Raw genomic sequence first — 23,061 nt, forward strand, 5'->3', positions numbered from 1 at the left:
AGGCCTTCTTCTTCTTCGTTCCTTGCTTGCCGCTTGCCGTTTGGTTCATTCTCTAACTTTGTATTTTTGTCTTCTTTCTCTTTCTTTATTTCTTGTGCAGAGTACTTCCCTGGTTACTCTACTGCCGCCAACCAGGTCGTCGAGGCCCACCGCGAGGCGCAAAGGCAGGCTGGCGCTGAGATCGCGCCGAACGCTCGCCGGTCGCTTGAGGAACAGCTCCTGGCGATTCAAGCCTGCCTCCAGCCGGCTCACCGCATGCTCCACCGGCTTCAACGTGTTGGGGCGCAAGTGCTGGCCGCTCTTTGGCCCAGCGAGGTGATTCCCCACACCCCCACTCGGACTGCCGACTGGCTGGAGGTAGCGGCCGGCCGCTTCGAGGCCTGGAAGGCTTTTGCAGCTCGGTCAGGCGCCAGGCGGGCGCTGGAGTTCGTCAAAGCCTGGTATCCTGAGCTGAGCTTGGACCAGCTGGCCACCTGGCGGCAGGAGGCCGACACGGAGCTGGAGCCGGCACGGCCGGCTATCATCCAGCGTGCCTCGGCGATCGCCGACTACACCTACACCAGCGCCTTTGCTCCTGAGGTGGATGATAACGGCGTTGCTCAGCCGGAGGAGTGGTTCGGGCTGAACCAGCAGATGGCGAGGACTCGGCGGAGGAGATCGACTCCAGCGACGAGGGCGAGGAGGAGGAGGAGGAGGAGGATGGTGAAGACGCCGTGCCAGATGGTGGAGCAGCCGGCCAGCCTCAGCTTGACCGTGCCTCCAGCAACAAGGCGCGTGCGAGCGCACCGCTTACAGCCGGCGATGATCAAGCCGAGACTCGCCAGCCAGCCACTCCTCCAGCCGACGCTGCCGTCTCCACCGACCAGCCCGGCTCGCCTGTTGCGCCCTTAGCCTAATCTGCCGCCTTTACTTTCCTGTTTTATTACTCTTTGAACAATTTGTTAAATTTGCGCAGTTCCACCCACTGGGGGTGTATTCAAACTATGTTAACTGCCGGCCTGTTGAAGGCCTTATGTGTAAATATAATCATGCATGTGTTTGGCTTCCCATTGTTCTTGCTTTTCATCCTTTGGCTGTTTCCTTTGCCGCCCTCTCTTGGTTGCCGCCTTCCCAGCCGGACAGCTGCTCTGCAGTCTGTGGCTGGAGAAGTGCTTGGCCGGTTGGGAGGGCAAGTACTCTAGCTTTCTTGGATTGTAGCGAAGTGACTGGGAAGCCGGCCAGCCGGCTGTTCTGACAGCCGGTAGGCGTGCTGGGAGCCCGGCTTGTGTTATATAGGTTCATTAGTCCTTAGCCATTTTTCGTGTGGGCATCCTTTCCTGCCTTTGGCTCTTGCCAGTCGGGCAGTCGGTTCTTCGAGCTGCGACTTTCAATAAGAGAGGGCTCGGGTGCCGGCACACTATTTGTCTAACTTCAGATAGAACTTTTAATATAACTCAAGGCGGCCAGTCCCCAGGCCGACTAGTTGAACCCGGTGCCAGATAGGAAATCAAATGTAATAGTACATTCATGGGTATGACACTCGTCATTCATAGATAAAGGAGGGTAGTCCCCGAGTGCGCCTCGGGGGGGGGCGTTGTCTTGTACTTAATACAAAAAGGTAGCGTGATACATACTGCTTTTAACTGTAAAATCTTCTCAGGAGATTGGCGTTCCATGGTCGTTCCGACTCCTTGCCGGAATCATCCCTCTCGCATGCCTTCGGCTTCTGTGCATCGATCAGGTAGTAGGAGTCGTTGCCTAGGGCCTTGCTGATGACGAATGGGCCTTCCCAAGGGGCCGAGAGCTTGTGCTAGCCGGCTATTCGCTGGATCAGCCGGAGCACAAGATCGCCTTCTTGGAAGGATCTTGGCTTGACCTTCCGGTTGTGGTAACGGCGCAAACCCTGCTGGTAGATGGCGGACCGGCTGAGTGCTAACACCCGGCCCTCTTCCAGCAGGTCGACACCGTCTTCTCGCGCTTCCTTGGCCTCCGCCTCCGTGTACATGGTGACCCGAGGTGAGTCGAACTTGATGTCAGTTGGGATGACAGCCTCGGCACCATATACAAGGAAGAAAGGAGTGAAGCCGGTTGACTTGTTCGGGGTAGTACGCAGACTCCAAAGGACAGCCGGCAGCTCATCGAGCCAGCAGCCGGCCGAACGCTCCAGTGGTACGACCAGTCGGGGCTTGATGCCGGAGAGGACGAGGCCGTTTGCTCACTCGACCTGGCCGTTTGACTGCGGGTGGGCAACGAACGCTAAGTCCAGTCGGATGCCCTGTGTCGCGTAGAAACATGCCAGTGCTCCCTTGGCAAAATTTGTGCCGTTGTCGGTGATGATGTTGTGTGGTATACCATACCGAGTGGTGATATCTGCGATGAATGTCACGGCAGTCGGCCCGTTTAGCTTCTTGATTGGCTTCGCTTCAACCCACTTGGTGAATTTGTCCACGGCGACAAGCAGGTGTGTCATGCCGCCGCGGGCTGTCTTGAATGGGCCCACCATGTCCAGCCCCCAAACGGCAAAGGGCCACGTGAGGGGGATGGTCTTGAGTGCAGAGGCCGGCAGGTGTTGCTTGGAGCTGAAGACTTGGCATCCTTTGCAGCATTTGACTAATTCCTTGGCGTCTTCCAAAGCAGTCGGCCAGAAGAAACCACGGCGGAAAGCTTTGGCGACAAGTGATCTTGAGGCCGCGTGGTGGCCGCATTCGCCTTGGTGGATATCCTTGAGGATTGCTATGCCCTTCTCTGGCTCGACGCAGCGCTGGAAGACTCCAGTGATGCTACGCTTAACAAGTTCTCTGTTTATTATTGCGTATGCTCCGGCTCGGCATTGAACTAGTCTTGCCAAGATCTCATCAATCGGTAGCTCTCTGTTTACTAGGAAGTTGAGGATGGGCTGGGCCCATGATGGAGCTGTGACTTCTTCTGTTGTTACGGCTACTGTGACCCGGGTGGGTGGGTTGGGTGGTGAAGAGTTGGAGTCGGCCACCGCCTGTTGTGTCGTTGCAGTCCCCGGGCCGACTGCTGCAGTCCCCGGGCCGAGTTCTGAAGTCCCCGAGCCGGGTGCGACTATGGCAGTCCCCGGGCCGCTTGTCGAAGTCCCCGAGCCACCTGCTGGGTTCACCAAGTCGGATCCGACTGCATCAGGGGCAGGCGGTACGAAGATGGAGTCCTATTCTGGAGACGGCTTGACAGACGGTTTGAGGAGGCGTTGGAGAGAGACGCCGGTTGGTATAGCTTGTCGGGTGGAGCCGATCCGTGCCAGGGCATCTGCTTGCTCGTTGTCGGCCCGTGGCACGTGGAGGAACTCGCACCCTTCAAAGTATCCGCTGATTTGCTGGACGAGGAATCGATAGCTCGCCATGTTTGCGTCCTTGGCGTCCCAGTCGCCAGATGACTGCTGGACCACCAAATCCGAGTCGCCATAACACAGGATCCGGCGTATGCCGAGTTCTTTGGCTAGCCGGAGCCCGTGTATGAGCGCCTCATACTCGGCCACATTGTTGGAGGTGGCAAAATGAATTTGCAATGTGTATCTGAGCTTGTCGCCCTTGGGAGAGGTGAGGACGATGCCGGCTCCCAAGCCGGTGCGCATCTTAGATCCGTCGAAGTGCATCCGCCAATGAGTGGAGTCGGGAGCCGACTGTAGGTACTGGGTCTCGGCCCAGTCAACAAGGAAGTCGGCCAATGCTTGGGACTTGATGGCGGGGCTGGTAGAAGATCTTGTAAGGAGCCAGCGTGATGGCCCACTTAGCCACCCGGCCGGATGCATCCCGGCTGCCTATGATCTCGGCAAGCGGGGCAGTGCATACGACCGTGATGGGATGCTCTTGAAAGTAGGGCTTCAGCTTCTTGGCGGCGAAGTACACTCCATAGCACATCTTCTGGTAATGCGGGTAGTTTTGCTTCGAGGTGGACAGTACTTCGCTCAAATAATATACCGGCCTCTGGACTAACTGAGCTCGGCCTTCTTCTGGGCGCTGGACCATGATGACTGTACTGACCACTCGGCTAGTCGCAGCAATGTAAAGGAGCATGGGCTCTTTCTCAGTCGGCGCTGCCAGGACAGGCGGTGTGGTCAGCATCTTCTTCAACTCGTGGAAAGTTTGGTCTTCTTGGTCGTTCCACTCGAAGTGGGTGGACTTCTTCATGAGTCGGTACAGGGGGAGAGCCTTCTCCCCTAGCCGGCTGATAAAGCGGTTTAGGGACGCCAGGCACCCGGTAAACTTCTGAACGTCCCGCAGCTTGGTAGGAATCTCCATTCTTTCTATGGCCTTGATCTTCACTGGGTTGCACTCAATGTCGCGTTCGGAGACCAAAAAGCCTAGAAGCTGGCCGGCTGGTACTCCGAACACGCATTTCTCAGGGTTGAGCTTGATCTGGAATCGGCGCAAGTTGGCAAATGTTTCTCTGAGGTCTTCCAGCAGGGTGCCGCGCTTCTCCGTCTTCACCACAATATCGTCTACATAGACGTGGGCATTTCTGCCGAGTTGCTTGAGGAGGCATTTCTGCATGCAACGGTGAAAAGTGGCACTGGCATTTCTCAAGCCGAATGTCATAGTCAGGTAGCAGAAAGCTCCGAATGGTGTGACGAAGGCGGTCTTCAGGCGGTCGGCTGGGTCCAACTTGATCTGGTGGTAGCCTGAGTAAGCGTCCAAGAAACTCAACAGCTCGCATCCGGCTGTGGAGTCTATCACTTGATCGATCCGTGGTAGGGCAAACGGATCTTTGGGGCAAGCTTTGTTGTGGCTGGTGTAATCTATACACATACACCATTTATTGTTCTTCTTCAACACCAAGACCAGGTTGGCAAGCCACTCTGGAAAAAACACCTCCATAATGAAGCCGGCTGCCAGGAGCCGGGCTATCTCTTCTCCTACGATCCTTCTCTTCTCCTCCGACAGTCGGCGGAGAGGCTGCTTGACTGGTTTCGCGTCCGCTCAGACGTGTAGCTTGTGCTCGGCGAAATCCTTCGGAACACTCGGCATGTCCTTTGGGGACCATGCAAAGATGTCCCGATTCTCACGGAGGAAGTCGACGAGCTCGCCTTCCTATTTGCTGTCCAGATTTGCACCAATGACAACAAACCTCTCCGGGTTCTCCAGGTCCAGAGGTATCTTCTTTGTCTCCTTGGCCGGCTGGAAGGAGCCCTGAGCATCATATTCCTTGGGGTTGGGGGGACAGGGCCGCCTGCTTGCTGGCCATGGCCACGACTCGGTCCAGCATCTTCTTCTCTTCAGCAATCACGAGGGACTCGGCCAGCCGGCTGCTGGCCGCAGCGCACTCGGTGGACTTCTTATAGTCTCCGGCTATGGTGATGATCCCCTTTGAACTCGGCATCTTCATCTTGAGGTAGGCGTAGTGGGGCACAGCCATGAACTTGGCCAGGGCAGGTCGGCCAAGCAAGGCGTGGTAAGGGCTCTCTAGATCCACTACTTCAAACCAGATCGCTTCTCGGCGAAAGTGATCCTTGTCTCCGAAGAGAACATCCATCTTGATCTTGCCGATTGGGGAACAAGACAAGCCGGGTACGATGCCATGGAACACAGTCCGGCTTGGCATGAGCTGCTTCACCTTGAGGTTCAAATTCTCCATGGTGTTGCGGTACAGTATGTTGATGCTGCTTCCACCATCGATCAGCACACGGGAGAAACGGGCAGCTCGCCTTTCTGTCGCGAGGGTGGTGTCCAACACCAATGCATAAGAGCCGGGAGACGGCATCACCTCTGGGTGATCGGCCCGGCTCCAGCTGATAGGCTTCTCAGACCAATGCATGAATTCGGGGTTGCTGGGGGCGACCGCGTTGACCTCTTGGTGCTGTCGGCGCCGACTGCGCTTGTCTTCAATTTGGCTCGTGAAGACGACGTAGGCGGCGTGCTCATTTTGGAACTCATCTTGAATGGCTCCGACTGCTGGTCGAACAGCCGACTGCTGAGGGGCTGGAGGCGGCGGGCCAGGAGGTGGAGGTGGCAGCAGCCCCTCGCCCTTGGAGATCCGCGTGAGCCAATGGCACTTCCGGGGCGTGTGGTTAGACGGCTTGGCGCCGCTGTGGAACTTGCAGGGGCATCAAGAGTTTGCTCGTAGGAGAAGGCCGGCTACCAAGCCGGCCTGCCGCCCTTCTTCTTGGGCGCGGGCCGTTCTTCGGGCTGTTCGTCTTCGACGGTGGCTACTTGCCGACTGGTGGAAGGCGGCATAGGGGCCTTGCGCTTGTGGTCGTTCTGGTAGGGGTGTCGGTTGGAGTCACCAGCCGGCGTCTTGGGAGCCGGAGCGAGCACCTTTCCAGAGGTGTCCACTCGGAGCTCGGTCTTCATCGAGGAGTCGGCCGTGGCGTACTTGTCTGCTATGATCAGCAGCTCGTCGAGGGTAGTCGGCTCGTCGCAGAGGAGTCGGTGCTTGAGGAGGGTGCCCTCTCGGCACCCGGCGGTGAAGTACTCTATGGCTTGAACCTGGTGCACCCCCTCGCAGGAGTTGCGGAGCTCGGCCCAACGCGTGAGGTAGTCGCGAGTCGATTCGCTGGGCCCTTGGACGCATAAGGAGAGCTGGCGGGGCTTGGGAGGCCGCTTGTATGTGCTGGTGAAGTTGCGGACGAAGACTTCCATGAAGTCTAGCCAGCTATTGACGCTGTAGGGCTTGAGGCTGTTCAGCCAGGTGCGTGCCGTGCCTTGAAGCATGAGAGGGACGTACTTCACGGCAACGCACCTGTTGCCGTTTGTTATGCTGACTGCGGTAGAGTAGTCGATCAACCAATCTTCCGGCTTCATGGAGCCGTTGTATTTTGGCGTGTCTCTTGGGAGTGAGAACCCTTTGGGGAAGGGCTCGTCGCGGATGCGGGGGCCAAAACAAGGCGGGCCGACATCATCTTCTTCTTCTAGCGCCAGGGATTGCGCTAGGCGGTCGATCCGGTGGCGGGCATCATTCTCGCCGACTCCTTCGCGGTGGCCTAGTCGGCCGCCGAGAGTCGGATGCGTGACAGACGGCGGGGTGGGATATCTCTCCCACGAGGCGGGGGGGGCGAATTGCCTTGTCGTTCCACCGCTCGGGGGCGGCCTTCTGCGTCGCGCTCAATGGTGATCCGAGTCCGACTGCGGCTAGCAGCCGACTCCTTGTCTTTTCTTGCGCGGGCGCCGCTTGCAGTCGGCGTCCGGGATGTCGCGGCGTGCTCTCAGCGTGGGGGAGGACTCTCAGCGCGGGCGCCGACTTCATGTCGTTCTGCGGCCGCGTCGATTAGCTGCTGGATGCGTCTAGTCATGTAGGGGAGCTCATCAGCCCCCAGCCCGTTCAGCTCGTCTACGGCCGCCTGAGCGGCACGCAGGTTCTCGAGTGGCGTAGCGTAGACTGGGCGGTCTGCTCCCAGCATGCTGGCGATGGCCGCGCCGCGCTTCTTGACGAGGCCGGCTCGGCTCGGCCCGCCAGGAGGCGGCGTACCAAAGGCGGCGCGGTCGACTTCGCGCTGGTGAGCCTCAGTGAGGCGTCTCATGGATGCTATCTTCTCGCCCTCCGCGATGAGGGCGAGGCGGCGTGCCTCCAGAGTCTCGGCGTCGACCGGGATGGGGACGGACAGGTCGTGCAGCGCCGCTTGTAGGGCGTCGTGGGCGTTCTCGCCCGAGACGGCGCCGTGGCTGTTGACCAGCACCTCAGTGACAGCGCTGCTGCCACTGTCGGCTCGAGGAAGAGGGTCGTCGATGATCACCACGTTGGTGGGGAAGGCGTCAAGCGATGCTGTGTCGGAGTCGACAAGCATCGGGTCGGTGGAGCCGACCGACTCCAAGTCCACAGCAAGCTCGCTGGAGACGTGAAGCTGGTCGAGGAGGCTGACGAGGCGACTCTCGGGGCAGTCTGTGCCCGCGTCGGACGCAGGCTCGTCGGAGATGCAAGCCTCGCCAAGAAGATCGGCGAGGCAGCTCGCCGCGCAGGCGTCGTCGACGCCTTGCAGCGCGTCAGGGCAAGCGCCATCGGGCGTAGCGGGCTGGCTACGCTCGCGGGGGAGGAAAAGGGTTCCCGTCCAGAACAGGTCTCCGGACGACGGTGCACCTGGCCCCACGGTGGGCGCCAAATGTCGGGTGGTAGGTGCGACATATGCCAACGGGTGGCTTATCATTGTGGGAGCCAGTAAGACATCGCCGGTGCCTGGAAACGGGATAAGGCGAAGACATGCACGCCGGCGAATCTTACCCAGGTTCGGGGCTCTCCGTGGAGATAACACCCCTAGTCCTGCTCTGCAGGGTCTCCGCATGATCACTAGATCAACACAAGTAGCTACAAGTGCTCCTTGAGCTGTTTGGCTAGAGGAGGAAGAAAGGCAAGGCTAGCTCTCCTCTTCCCTCTATGTGGTGGCTAAAACTATCTTAGAGATCAACCCTTTGCATGGGTGCCCCGGGGGGTTTATATAGGCCTACCCCCCAGGGGTACAATGGTAATCCGGCTGGGTGCGAGTCCCAGCCGTCAGTGTCTGTGCTCGCCAGCTTCTCCGCCGGCCGTTGGGGCCCGCCGACTGATGGGTCCCGCCGGCTGCCGGCCTCTTGGCCGACAGGCCGGCCCCACCGCCTTGGGGCCTTGTCGGCGGCTGGTTACTGTTGCTTCGCCCCTGATGACGAGGGCTTTGTCGAGGTAAGCGTGGCTACAGTGCCGCCGCCTGGCGGGCTCTCACTGTAGCCTCACCTCGTCTTGTCTCCTTAATGATGCACATACTTCGAGGGAGGGAGGTAGCCGGCTATTGGGAGCCGGCTACGCCCCAGGCCGACTAGGGGTGGCCGGGCCGCCTTCGAGCGTCTCTCTGGTTGAAGGGGCCCGCCGCCCGCGGGCCGTACTGGCACCTGTCGTGGGTGACGTCACGGTCAACATGGCTACAGTGCCGCGCCGGACGGGGGATGGCTGACCCGTACGGCGCACTGTGGCCATGCATGCTCCGGGATTCGGGGTGGCAGGCTGTACTGCGGCCACGCCCCGTCTTATCACCGTTATGTGGGTGCAGCCCTGGTGGGTGCAGTCTTGGCCGGCTTCTGGGAGTCGGCCTTCTTCATGGCCGGCTTCTGGGAGTCGGTCCTCTTGGGGCCGGCTTCCTGGAGTCGGCCATCTCGTAGCTCTCTTCGGGAAGGTTTTTGAGGCCGGGTCGCCTTCTGGTAGTCGGCCTTGGTGATAGCCGGCCAGAGGAAGGCGGCCCCGTGCTCTGGATGCTTGAAGGCTCGATTGGCCTGGTAATTTCTCGAAGAGCCAGGAGGAGTCGGTTAGGCTACCCGTGGCCATTTACTACAACAATAAAAATACTTGTACCTCTGTCTTTGATGGAGTTATGCTTGGTAGCAGGGACCTGCCAGAAAATTGCTTATTTTCTTTACAGTGTTGGACACTATTTTGCCACATAAGAATCCAGGTACCTCTATCTTTGATGAAATTATGCACGGTAGCAGGGATCTGCCAAATAAATATTGCTCTGGACATTATATCATGTGTTGTTGGAACATTTGGATGCAAAAGAAAAACATTGCTCTCGACATTGTATCATGGGTTGTTGGAACATCTAGATGCAAAGTAACATGAGAATCTTCGATAGTGAATCCCTAGGTGCCTGATCATGGAGAATTTTACTCAAGAATGACTTAAAAGATCGTGGGGCATAGAGTGAAACAAAAGAACCTGAATTGCCTCGAGAACTAGATTGACGTGCATCTTCGGTTCCATTCTTCTAAGATAGTTCGCTAAGAGCATCTCCAGCAATAGACCAAAAAGTTAAAGACCAAAAACTGATTTTAGGTGCTGAGAGAGAAGGTAATATGTCAAATTTGGCTCATATTCATGGCAAATTAGATTCAACGTAAAATTATGTATCTTAGCTGTTATATTCACTACATTCCCAGCAATATCACATTCAATAAAAATGAATACAAAAATATAATTTCCTTTGCAGCATCTCGCCGAACATGTTGGGTGCGATTGGCTCACTTCTGGCCAATTGAGTTCAACGGGGACGAGAGGGATGCCAATTGGTGGGGGATGGTGACGGGAAGGAGGCCGAAGGCCAAGGGATCCGACACGACGGCCAATTCTGACAGTGGGAACTCGCCCACGTGCCGAGAGTGATCATCTTGGGGTGTAGTGGCGGCAGTGACGGTTGGGGAAGCGCTGGCATCGACGGGACCGGGCGGCGGCATGGGGAGCTTGGCAGGGTTCGGGGCGGATGAGACTGGCGGCGTCGAAGGGCGTAGTTCAAGGTGGAAACAATCTTTTGGTCACAGCTGCGTTGTTTGGTCTGCCGTTGGAGATGTTCTAAGTGTTGATAATTTTTTGTGAGCCACTGATCAATAATATTGCTTCATACTACCCAGAACGGGAATCGTATAGTCTTTTTTTTTTGTAGATTGTAAATATGTTTTTAATATACGTGAAAATAGCGTAGACTGTCTTGTTTAAAAAGAAGACGTGGCTCATATTCAAGTCTGTTGGGCTGACTTCTGGTGCAACTTGTACACTTGTCTACATGTAAAAACGGTCGTCTCAGTTACGCAATATCAAAGCGACTGCAGAAGTCAGTTCTGACGGTCCACGCACTCTGTGGAAAAGGAGGTATTCCATACTTCTAGAAAGAGGATAGTACATTGTTTCTTGTATAGATTATGTCACCCAATAGAGATTGGTGCTTCTAATCCATTGCGTGGAAATACAAGATGCGCTATAAACATCAGATTAGTTGGTTGCTGGTGAGCTAGACCAGGCCGGTGGAGACGAGGCCCCATAGATTCAAGTTTAATTCTTCAGGGAAAACGGCAGCTGATGCAGATGTTTTAAGAGGTGTCAGCATATGAAGCTGGTACGCACGCATTCCCCCGCCCACACCGAAAGAAAAGAAGAGACTTCACGACATGCGCAGATTGGTGCACCTAACGCGAACCAGAATTTCACCGGCACGGAAAAGATTATTCACACACACCTAATCGGCCAATGATGACCTTTGCTGGAACATCCGATGCTCATGGGGTTCAGACAATGCGAGGCCCAGTGTTTTCCTTTTTCTTTCCAAATAATTTGCCGAGTGCGCAATTTTGATGGGCTCAAATCAAAACCAACGGTCATGTCCAATGGTTTCGTAGTAGTATCATGCATGTGGCGGTGGGTGTGTGCGTCGTGTATGGAGAGCTTGAAGTTTGAATATTTCCTCTTCTGACGGCGTCTGTTTTACTACTAGATAACTTTGCAGAAAGAAAAAGGGCAGAAGGAGGCAAAGCAAAAGAGCACGCGTGGCTTTGCTCGGGACTTGGGAGCTCCCTCCGATGGACCAGCCGAGCCGACCCAGGAAAGACGAGGTTTCCACACGACGCCCTCTCCCACCGGGAACCGCGACCGAGGTTTCATTTTCTCGTCCGTTTGGTAAGCGGGAAAGGGACGCGCATGCACATCATTTCTCATAGGATGGAACGGGTTCACATACACGGTATTCCTATGTGCTGTACATTTGTTACCCGGGTCAACACGACGCCGGGCATGCACATCTTTCTCATGAAAATAGTTAGTTAGCTAGCCGGAAAAAGATTGACAAAGCGTATAGATCGAAGGAACCGGATCATCATAAGCTATCTCAATGCCAAATGCACCCTGACTTCCCTATAGTCCATTGTGCCGTCCAGTCGTCCACCGGTGCCTGTAGAAAACTATTGTGACTGCCGCTTGTTTGCCCAGCGACAAGTCAATTTTGAACGATGGTCAAGATGTGGAGTCGATTGTCCAAATCCGCGACATCGTACGGAGGACATCGCGGTCTCGCAACCAACTAACCAGCACCGTACATGTGCGTCTGCAGGAGTACAGTGGGCCCCACCCAAGAAAATGACTGGGTTTGTTTGAAGTAAAGCGTCCCGTATGGCGCGTAGCAGTAGCGGGTTTGGACCGGCATCAGCTTTGTTCTCATCGTAAAGACCCGATTTGGTTGCTTTTGCAGGTCTCTAGCGCCCCTCTCCTCCAGTCCAGGGAACGAACGTGCCTGCCCCGTAGTAGTACTAGTATAGTCCATCCAAACGAAAAAAAATAATAGCACCCTAGGTACCCTAACTTGCACAGAATATGATGATTTAGTTTCAAATTTGTAAAATTTGACTCCATCATACCCCAACTTGCACCTCATGTGATGATTTAGTCCCAGGCCAATCACAGCTCGACAATTGGCAGCCAGGTGGCTGGACCGGTCAGCGCACGCACTTTTGCACAAAACCCCCTGCCGTTTCTTTTAATCAACCCGCTGCTCGCCGACTGGTTCCTCGAGTCGTCCGGCAGCGCGTCCCTCTCCGCCGTCGAGCACCCCAAGCTGAAGAACTTCCTGCGCCAGGTCGGGCTCCCGGAGATATCGCGAGCCGACCTCGCCGGCGCGCGCCTGGACACGCGCTTCGCCGAGGCCCGTGCCAACGCCACCGCGCGCTTCCGCGAGGCGCGGTTCTTCCAGCTCGTGGCCGACGGCCTGCGCGAGCAGGTGATCACCCTCTCCGTCAACCTCCCCAACGACACGTCCGTGTTCCACCGCGTCGTGCCCATGCCCGCGCCGGCGTCGGCGTCCCCTGACTACGCCCAGGAGTTGTTCCTGGACGCGGCATCGTCCGTCTCCGCCTCCTCCGGCGACATTCGGCATTGCGCCGGCGTCATCGCCGACCGCTTCGGCTCCAAGACTCTGCGTGATCTCGAGACCAAGCACCATTGGATGGTGAACCTTACCTGCCAAGTCCATGGCCTGTCCCGCTTGGTAAGCGACATGGCGCGGGAGCTCCCACTCTTCAACAACGCTGCGTCAAATTGCGCCAAGATCGCCGGCTACTTCAACACCACGCCCTCCGTGCGCGCGCTGCTGCATAAGCACCAAGTCCAGGAGCACGGGCACGCCTTCCTCCTCCCCATTGCCGCTCCGCCGTATAATGGCGGGGAATTTGCCGCCGCGTTCGTGATGCTCGAGAGCATCCTGACCTCGGCGCGGCCGCTCCAGCTCGCCGTGCTCGAGGAGTCCTACAAGGTGGTCTGCATCGATGACCCTTCCGCGAGGGAGATCGCGGCCATGGTGCAGAATGTGGCATTCTGGACCGAGGTCGAGGCGACGCATTCGGTCGTGAAGATGATCATGGACTTGGTGAAGGAGATGGAGACCGAGAGGCCCCTGGTCGGGCAATGCCCGCCGCTCTGGGAGGACCTGCGTGGCAAGGTCAGAGGTTGGTGCCGGAAATTCAGCGTAGAAGCGGCCACTGCCATGAATGTGGTCGAGAGGAGGTTCAGGAAGAACTACCACCCGGCGTGGTCAGCGGCATTCATACTGGACCCATTGTATCTGATCAAGGACGGCGGCAGGAGGTACCTTCCACCGTTCAACTACTTGACACCAGAGCAGGAGAAGGACGTGGACAGGCTGATCACGAGGCTGGTTTCGTCGGAGGAGGCGCACCTCGCGCTGATGGAGCTGATGAAATGGCGGTCGGAAGGGCTCGACCCATTGTACGCGCAGGCGGTGCAGGTCCGGCAGCCAGACCCATCAACGGGGAAGATGAAGATAACCAACAAGCAGAGCAGCCGGCTGGTGTGGGAGACATGCCTCAGTGAGTTCAAGTCACTTGGCAAAGTGGCCGTCAGGCTCATCTTCCTCCGTGCAACCGCCAAGGGGTTCAAATGCACGCCGTCGATGACGCGGTGGCTCACCGCGCCGGGGAGCTCCGCGGGCAGCATTGGCCGGGCGCACCGGCTGGTGTTCATCGCGGCGAACTCGAAGCTGGAGAGGAGGGATTTCTCAAACGACAACGACAAGGACGTGAGCTGCTCACAGAAGGAGACGATGACATGCTAACCGAGACTGGCAATGTGGATCCCTCCTCCTCCTCAGTGTAGCATCCCTCCGTTCCATTCCTTCCTTCCTTGTTGCTGCTGCTTAATTTCCTTGGCCTCTTTGTGCATTTGATGTTAGCATCCCTTAGAATTTGATCTCTCTAGGAATTGCTAGATTCTTTTTTTGCTTGTGCCCCCCATGTTGCTAGTTCTTGCTCCCCTCCTCTTGTTTTGGTTGGGTAGGGGGTAGGGGCATGAGAGATGGAGATATGCTGCACCCGGTCAGTCTTAATTTGCTTGTCAAGTGTGGTTAATTAATAAATGGCTCATCCCTTGTCATACCCTGCTGGTTCTGCTGCTGGATCCTGAATGAACTATTTAGAAATCGAATTCAGAATCAGCAAGTGGCAAGATGAGCAGTGGGGGAGTGTGTCTGTTAGCTATTGTGCAAATAATACTCTACTAGTTAGTGCCATTTATACTAGTACAATTGGATGATCATTTGCCCCTACACCTCTTTGGTACACATACATATACTATATGGTTGGCTCATCAGCAGTCTCTCATTGTAGAGTAACATACTTGTTGGAGAGTCAAGCCAGACAATCTTAAGCTTAAACATGAATGTTGGAATATTTTGCCCATATTGATATCAAGGATTTGACCCCACTAGATTAAGCGTGAAATGTTGTATACTCTATAGTAGCAGCAGTGCCTTTTCTCAAGCAGTGTGTTGTATATGGAGTATATGATAATAGAAACCGATGGTCATGGTCAAAGTTGCACTTGGAGAAATCGTCACACCTCACCTTTCTCTGCTGCCATAGTAGAGTAGTCAGCACTCAACACTCAGCACTGCACTCAGAAGCGCGCGGTGGCGTCGGCACGGGCCTCGGCGAAGCGCGCGTCCAGGCGCGCGCCGGCGAGGTCGGCTCGCGATATCTCCGGGAGCCCGACTTGGCGCAGGAAGTTCTTCAGCTTGGGGTGCTCGACCGCGGAGAGGGACGCGCTGCCGGACGACTCGAGCAACCAGTCGGCGAGCAGTGGGTTGATTAAAAGAAACGACAGGGGGTTTTGTGCAAAAGTGCGTGCGCTGACCGGTCCAGCCACCTGGCTGCCAATTGTCGAGCTATGATTGGCCTGGGACTAAATCATCACATGAGGTGCAAGTTGGGGTATGATGGAGTCAAGTTTTGCAAGTTTGGGACTAAATCATCACATCTGTGCAAGTTAGGGTACCTGGGTGCTATTACCTCGTAAAAAAGGTGGCGCCCTCGTTTTGAATTTGTCTCCGCTCTGCTCGTCCAAACCGTCCAAAACCCCGAGCCAAGGCCAAGCCAAGCGTGCAAGCAGAGCACCCGCGCGGCACGAGACGAGTAGGATCCATTCCGATCCCGCGCGGCTCCCCCGGCGCGGCGCTGAGGTCTCCTCCTCGAGAGACCTCGAGCAGTGAGATCTCGTCAGGTCTCGGCAAATTTGACAAATTTGACCTATAGACGAAATCAAATCACAGAATGAACTGTCCGTGAAACTATTTCACGCGGCTGACCCGTGGCGCCTAGTTCTCAGGCGCTGCACTAGTGCAACGCCTGGGAGCTAGGCGCTGCACTAGTGCAACGCCTAGGAGCTAGGCGCTACACTGTATAGTGTGGCGCCTAGCTCTCAGGCGCCGCACACTGACTTAGTAATTTTCTGATTACACGGGTGCGACGCTGGCCGTGTAGCGCCTATCTGTAAGGCGTTGCACAGTGTAGTGTGGCGCCTTCGTATCGGGTGTCACACAAAAAGGTCAGCCGCGTGAAATAGTTTCACGGATAGTTCATTCTGTGATTTGATTTCGTCTATAGGTCAAATTTGTCAAATTTGCCTCAGGTCTCCTCCTCGAGAGACCTCGAGCAGTGAGATCTCGTCTGCGTCTCCCCCGCTGGCGCTGCAGTCCATCGAATCGAGCCCCACCTGGCCACCCACCACCCACGACCGCGACTCTTTCTCCGCCACGCTCGAGAAAAAAATAATCAAGGAGAGCCACCCTCCCCTCCCCTCCCTGCACGGCGTCTATTCGCTCGGTCGGTCAGCTCGTCGCGTGGACTCGAAGCCTCAGCAGGCATCGGCATCCTTCCCTTTCCTTCGCTCCGCTTCGTCCCTACAGACAGACAGACCCCTCACCCCTCTCCAACCTCCAACTCCAAAGCTCCAAAGCCCGCTCGCTGAAGCCGAGCCCCCACCCCCCTCCCTCCCCGTCGCTCCCTCTCCCGCCACCTTGCGCTCGCTCGCTTGCGGTGTGTGGAGCTACCTCGCTCGCTCCAGCGGCGGCAGAGGCCAGACGGGCGGCCCGAGCCGAGGCGGCGGCAGCCCCCTGCCGAGCGGCCCTCGCATTGCGGCTGCCCCTCGTGGATTCCCGGTCGCATTGTGAGACGGGCGGGGAGCGCTCGGGTGGTGCCAGCGCGGCGGCGGTGGAGTGTCGCTCCTCCTGCGCCTGATCTCCCGCCCCCAGATTCGTCGCCGTCCCGGTGATCTGCGCATTGCTCTGCTGGAGGGTATCCGGCGGTGAGTATCTCTCTCTCTTCGCCGTCGAAAGGGAACTGTCGGTGGGTGCTAGTGGGGGCTGTCGCGAGATTCGCGTTGCCTATTTCGTGCGGTAGCTTTTCCTAAATACGCAGTCGGATTATTTTTTTGGCTGCTGCAATTTCTTTCGGCTTTTCGTGATCTCACTAGCGGGCTTCTTGATTGGCCCTTAATTTATGTGACGCGTCTACTACTTCAAACTATTTTCTAACCAGTAATTGGAACTAGCTAGTGTTTGACGCAGTTCCTTTTTCGCGTTTTCCTAAATAAAGTTTGTTGTCTCCCCTGATTTTCCTCGGTAAAAATGGTTTGGCAGCCTCGTTTTGAAGCCGTTTTCTGCTGCCGGTTGGCACTTAATTGCCCCCCTTTTCAAAGCGAATAATTTGGTTAGATCAGCTGGGAGCTATTAATTTCAGATACGGGCTATTTAAATTCGAGTTCGTAATCATGTCATGGCGAGGGGATGTCCTAGTCTCGGTTGGCGGCACCGTGACATGAAGGCAAATGTCTACTGTAGCCATTTTAAAATGCTATATTTCCTCAGTCCGGAATTAGTTGTCGCTCAAACGGATGTATCCATGTCATTGTGGAAGAAGAAAGTATTTTACAACGGATGTATCCATGTCATTGTGGAAGAAGAAAGTATTTTACAAGTGGATGATGCTAGTTTGTCTTGTCAGATCGATTCTGAAACCCCGCTTGCAAATACTTGTATCTAATACGTCTAGATACATCCTTTTATCCATTTTGATGACAAGTATTTCCGGACGGAGGGATGCCATAGTATTTGCAACACGGATGTGCACATCCTCCAACCACTCTGTAGCTGTGTTACGTGGGCGCCTTTGATGCAATTCACATCTCAGTGCGGTTGTTAAGTACTGTACCACATTAATTCTTCTTTTACTGGATGAAGTCCATTTTTCTTATACTGCTTCTTCGCCTTAGCAGGACACAGTTCCGCTGATACACTTCTGTGTGCTGATGCGGTTATAATAAAGCTTTCGTCATACCTCTGGGGCGTTTGTGTGACCATCAAGGCGTTGATGAGCACTGAACAACGGTGGCAGTTCAGCAGGGATTGACTTGACTGGCTGACTTGGATGGGTTAGTTCTGAATTGAGATTCTATGGATGCGTGATATTTTAGGCTGAAAATACAGTGAACGTGACCCTCATACCAACTTGTCATATAAGTTTTGAGTAATGAAGAAATGGCACGGTGGTTCTGTCATACTATGTTTGCTCCTAATCTTGATGCTAAGATATGTGATATTGGATAGCCCGCTTGCTGAAAGATCTCTTCAGTATGTCTTCCAACAAAATAGCACGGCACAGCTACACTGGTTAGATGTTCCAAACCCACCTGCACTTCAGAATCCACAGAACTCCTCTCAAGTAATATCAACTGAATTGTTAGCTTCCAACCTTTCCATAACAAGAAATCTCTCTGATAGAGAAATACAGACACTGCATTCTTGGAATCATCTGAGGGACCTTGTAAATAATGCCCACATCCTACCAGATGGATTGGATGCAATCAAGGAAGCTGGAGTTGCATGGAGGAAGCTAAATGCAGCCCTTGAATATGATGACTCAGTTGTCTCATTCAATGGTAGCACACAGCATAAGGACAAAGAGAAGCAATGCCCATATTCCATTCGAAGAATGAATGTTACTAGGGTAGGTGATAGATTTGTCTTAAGAATTCCTTGTGGGCTTATTCAGGGCTCTTCGATAACTATTATTGGTACTCCTGGTGGTCTTCTGGGTAATTTTAAGATAGACTTGACTGGAGCTGCAGTCCCTGGTGAACCAGACCCTCCAATTGTGCTTCATTACAATGTCCGTCTTCTTGGTGATAAACTTACAGAAGATCCTGTAATTGTCCAAAATACATGGACTATAGCTGATGATTGGGGTTCTGAAGACCGTTGCCCATCTTCTGATTCGGATGCTAAGGACAGTGCAAAAGGTATTCATTCTTTCTCTGGTCCACATCTTACATTATTTTATAGGACATGGTGAATACCCATGGCATGGTATTGGCATTGCATGTGTGTTATTCCTTCCAGAATCTGGTTCTGTAATCAGCAAATTTTATCCACCTTGTTGGAGATAGTTACTTGCCCCTGTATGTACCACCATAAATATGTATTGTCTTGAGGTATTGTATTATCTGATATCACTGTCTGTCTATTTTTTTGCACACTTCTTATTTGTACCCTTATTAAGACTTGGTAAACAATATGTATTTTCTTTTGATGGCAGGCTTGACATATAGTTTTGTTTTTTGTTGTTTTTCAGTGGACGATTTGGAAAAATGTAGCAGCATGGTAGGCAAAGCCCACAAACAGATCTTGGCCTCAAAGTCACATTCTAATTTTTCAAGCATGCAACCTACAAGGAAAACAACTGCAGAACCTAAAAAACATTATCCCTTCAAACAAGGATATCTTGCTATAGCAATTCTTCGTGTTGGAGCAGAGGGGATCCATATGACTGTAGATGGGAAACATGTCACTTCCTTTGCATTTCGAGAGGTGAGTTGTGTATAAGAAATTCGTTTTGCTATTGCATTTTGTAACAGTGTCCAGGCAAACTGATTTTGCCAGGGTAACAATTTTGTTGTTGCGTCTTACGATGGTCTGTGAAAGTTATTGTTCCATACTCTCATTATCGAACTATTTTATGTCCTTGTTTCAAAGTATGTTCTTATTACTAATCTACCACGTTTTTACCAGGATTTGGAGCCTGGGTTTGTTGGTGAAGTAAGGATTGAAGGAGATATTAAATTGCTGTCTGTGCTAGCAAGTGGCTTGCCTACAACAGAGGACTTTGAGCATGTCACTGACTTGGAAATATTGAAGGCTCCACCTGTCCCTACGGATAAATCCATTGATCTTTTTATTGGGATATTCTCTACAGCAAATAATTTTAAACGCAGAATGGCGGTTCGAAGAACGTGGATGCAGTACGATGCTGTCCGCTCAGGAAAAGTCGCAGTTCGGTTCTTTGTTGGCCTGGTAAGGATGAAAGGCACATGATATTATATCTTTACAGTAATTTGTATACCATATAGTAGTTATACCTACATATATGCAATATGTGTACATTTGTCAAATAATAGGTGTAGAGCTGCATATGGATAGCAGCATACCACAAGGCTCCATTCATGTTTTTCCTCACAAACAAACATGCTTAGTCCTCACTTTGTGCGTGGGTTGGGGTGGGGGGGTATCGTGCCTGTGCAGTGACCACCTTATTGAAGATCTTTCTCCTCTGTTGATTGCATTTGCGTTCACTGTGTACTTGCTTACCCCTCATCCCTCATCACAAGAAACTATCTTTGAAATTTTGTCAAAACTCTTCTTGTGTTCTGTTGTATACTAGAATTACCGCTCTTCACTTCATGGTCAATACTCATGTACCTTTGCCTTCTTTGATAAAAGCATAAAAATGAGGTGGTGAACGAGGAGCTCTGGAACGAAGCACGTACATATGGAGACATCCAATTGATGCCATTTGTTGATTATTACAGCTTGATTCTTTGGAAGACCATTGCCATTTGCATATATGGGGTATGTATCTACTTTTTTGGGAGAATTTATTTAATTTCTTTGCGGGTAGATTTTTATTTAGGAGTACAGTGGAACCCTGGGAATTCTGCCTGCAGCCTGCATTTTCTGACATCACTTTTCTCATGCAGACAAATGTGCTTTCAGCCAAGTATGTTATGAAAACCGACGATGATGCTTTTGTTCGTGTAGATGAGATACTTTCGTCCCTACATCAAGTAAATATCAGCCATGGACTGCTGTATGGTCGCGTCAATTCTGATTCTCAGCCTCACCGAGATCCGTATAGCAAGTGGTACATAACTTCAGAGGTAACATTTTTTTTTCTATTGCACAATTATGCAAGCGTGTTTTTAGCACAGGGAAAGTCTTTATCTGCGCGATGGAAATTTAGTTTCTGTTCAAACCAATGATGGAAACTTCACCACTACTGTGTTTTGGACGGCCATGTATATTGTGCATTATCATTTATCATGTAGCAGATGCTTAGCAAATGTTTCCGCTGTTACCTGCCTTTATGTAGGAATGGCCTGAAGAGAGTTATCCCCCATGGGCACATGGACCAGGGTACATTGTATCTCAGGATATAGCAAAAGAAGTTTACAGGAAACACAAAAAGGGGGAGCTAAAGGTATGTGCCCTTCTAAAATTTGTAAAAGGGTACACTCTTTTCCAGCAGAGATAATGAATTCTCTTCAGTTGCTTCAGTCTGAAACGAGGCAGCTTAAGAGAAAACACCATGCTCTCCAGCTGTTTGTCCCTACTGTGGTGCGGAATATTAACCGGGGATTTTGACTTGCAGATGTTCAAGCTGGAGGACGTGGCGATGGGAATATGGATCAATGAGATGAAGAAGGAAGGCTTCGATGTCACGTACCAGAACGACGGAAGGATCTTGGTGGAAGGCTGTGAGGATGGGTATGTGGTTGCCCACTACCAGGAGCCAAGGCAGATGATGTGCCTCTGGGACAAATTCCAGAAAACAAAGCGAGGAAACTGTTGCAACGAGTAAGGGTGAGCGATCTTCTATGTTCTGATGGCTACTGCTTACTGGCATCTAACGGCAAGTTTGAGAACATCCATGAAAGAGGAGCCAGAGAGCTTCTCGCTGATGGTTTCTGATCACAATTGACAGGCCACATTTTTTTTCTGACATCGGCCATTCTTTTGTGCCCGTGTTCTGGAGTACTTCCCTGGCTTACAACCATATATTTTTGTAGGAGATGTAGTAGGTCCCTTCGGTTTTGGCCATAGGTAGGGAGGTGTGGCTGCTTGTAACATATCATACGAGAACGTAGGGCTACATTTTTAGGATAGTTGGGAGGGCCAGCTTTAGCCAAGAAAAATCAGTGAATGCATTTTGCATCCGTGTAAAGCTATTCGAGAACCACTTGTATAATTGATAGTCCACTTGTGTCTGGTATTGGAGCAACTCTAGGGGAAGTGCATGGATAAACCCGGATACATATGAAACCACTTTGAAAAACACATTTCTAAATGCTAAAAAAATCTACAAAAAGTTGCACGGGCATGTCTCCATGTTCTATGTGCGTGCATAAAGTTTCACTAAAAAATAACACTTTTGTGACCTGTGCAAAAAAGACAAAAAATTGTGTTGTGGAGCACTATTTAGAAGCACTGAAATTTGTCTTTTTTTGGAGACAAAACAAAAAGACATTTTTCCATAAAACTTTGTGCCCACACATTTGTGAACATGTATGTGTGATAATTTTTTTTTGAATTTTTTGACGCTTTAAAACGTGCTTAAAATGCATTTTTTGAAAAGTGGGTGCATATGCCCATGGGTGCAGGGGGTGCCCTCTCGCAATTCTAGGCGCTATATTCTCGTCCAGCAAAATCGTTTTACGGTTCCTTCTAAAACGAACCGTAAAACGATTTTGCGGGAATTGATGCGTCCTGGCATAACAGATCTGCTATCGCAAACTGCAAATTTAAAAACATACATCATACATAGTTCATGGCGCTACAAAGTTCATCACAACACACCGGGGTTCATACATAGATAAACTTAGATCTAATAGATAGGGAGGCAGTGGCTTAGTAGTTGACGCCGAGGAGGAATGCCTCCACTGACCTGCGGCAAGCGTGGGCGTAGGTGTGCTCCTCCTTCGCTGTGGTAAGCATGTCGGCTGCCCCTTCTTCTCCGGATAATGGTTAATAGCTAGGAGTGGATAATGGTTTATTTTGTGTGTTAACATGCATTTAAAATGGTTATGATATAGTATGATAGGATGGTATCCTCCTCTGAATGATTCAAGTGGCTTGACTTGGCACATGTTCACGCATATAGTTGAATCAAAATCAACAAAGCCTCCATGATATTTATGTTCATGGTGTTTTATATCCTGCTCATGCTTGTATTCAATGTTGATTAATCTCAATGCATGTTTATGATCATTGTCGCTCTCTAGTTGGTCGCTCCTCAATCTATTTGCTAGCCTTCACTTGTACTAAGCGGGAATACTGCTTGCGCATCCACTTCCTTAAACCCAAAGTTATTCTGCATGAGTCCACCATACCTACCTATATGCGGTATTTACCTGTCGTTCCAAGTAAATTTGCATGTGCCAAACTCAAAATCTTCAAATAATAATTTGTTTTGTATGCCCGAACCGCTCATGAAGGGACAGGGGACGGTCATCATCTTCCATGCTAGGTGGGTTATTCTCACGATGAGTGTTTATTCGCTTGTCATTCACGAGAAAGTGGTTGGTAATTGGGATGCCCAGTCCTATGGTTAAAAATCAAAATATAATAATGAAATAAAACTCCTCCGGATTGTTGTTGGTATGGAGGGTACCCGAGGATTTGGCTAGCCATGGCTTGTGTTTGTTGGTGGAGGGGGAGTAAAATTTTACCTTTCTATTTGGAACCGCCTATAATGTGTCTATCATGGAAGATGTTGAAAACACCCGGTCGCTACGTTGACAATGAAAGCATACCTCTCAAAATTATATTCATTTCTATTTTAAAAGCTTCGAGCTCTGGCACTTCTGCAAATCCCTGCTTCCCTCTGGCTTATTTGTTTACTTTTATTGTTGAGTCATCATCTTCGCATTAAAGCACCAGCTGGAGAGCACCATTGTCATTTATATGCTTTGTGTTTAGTTGATATTGAGTATGAGTTTGACTAGATC

The 23,061-nt window shown here is 52.2% G+C and overlaps 1 protein-coding gene and 1 pseudogene across 1 annotated transcript; both read left to right on the forward strand.

Moving 5' to 3' along the window:
• The first annotated feature begins 10,125 nt into the window (after nucleotides 1–10,125).
• LOC123170983 (uncharacterized) lies at nucleotides 10,126–14,087 on the forward strand (annotated as a pseudogene).
• A 1,742-nt stretch (nucleotides 14,088–15,829) lies between these two features.
• On the forward strand, nucleotides 15,830–21,335 carry LOC123166171 (beta-1,3-galactosyltransferase GALT1). Its single transcript, XM_044583942.1, has 8 exons — nucleotides 15,830–16,308; nucleotides 17,278–18,300; nucleotides 18,633–18,868; nucleotides 19,070–19,351; nucleotides 19,778–19,906; nucleotides 20,035–20,214; nucleotides 20,427–20,534; nucleotides 20,706–21,335. The coding sequence occupies exons 2-8, from the start codon at nucleotides 17,532–17,534 to the stop codon at nucleotides 20,913–20,915; spliced, it is 1,914 nt and encodes a 637-aa protein (XP_044439877.1). The 5' UTR covers nucleotides 15,830–16,308; nucleotides 17,278–17,531; the 3' UTR covers nucleotides 20,916–21,335.
• The last annotated feature ends 1,726 nt before the right edge of the window (nucleotides 21,336–23,061 follow it).

Source organism: Triticum aestivum, chromosome 7D (assembly GCF_018294505.1).
Source record: "Triticum aestivum cultivar Chinese Spring chromosome 7D, IWGSC CS RefSeq v2.1, whole genome shotgun sequence".
Taxonomy (NCBI): domain Eukaryota; kingdom Viridiplantae; phylum Streptophyta; class Magnoliopsida; order Poales; family Poaceae; genus Triticum; species Triticum aestivum.

Excerpts from the sequence above, each read along its gene's own strand:
- LOC123166171 (XM_044583942.1), top strand. The coding sequence starts at position 17,532 with ATGAAGAAATGGCACGGTGGTTCTGTCATACTATGTTTGCTCCTAATC. Across the intron at positions 18,301-18,632 it reads TGCTAAGGACAGTGCAAAAG|TGGACGATTTGGAAAAATGT; the intron begins GTATTCATTCTT and ends GTTGTTTTTCAG. Across the intron at positions 18,869-19,069 it reads CTTCCTTTGCATTTCGAGAG|GATTTGGAGCCTGGGTTTGT; the intron begins GTGAGTTGTGTA and ends CGTTTTTACCAG.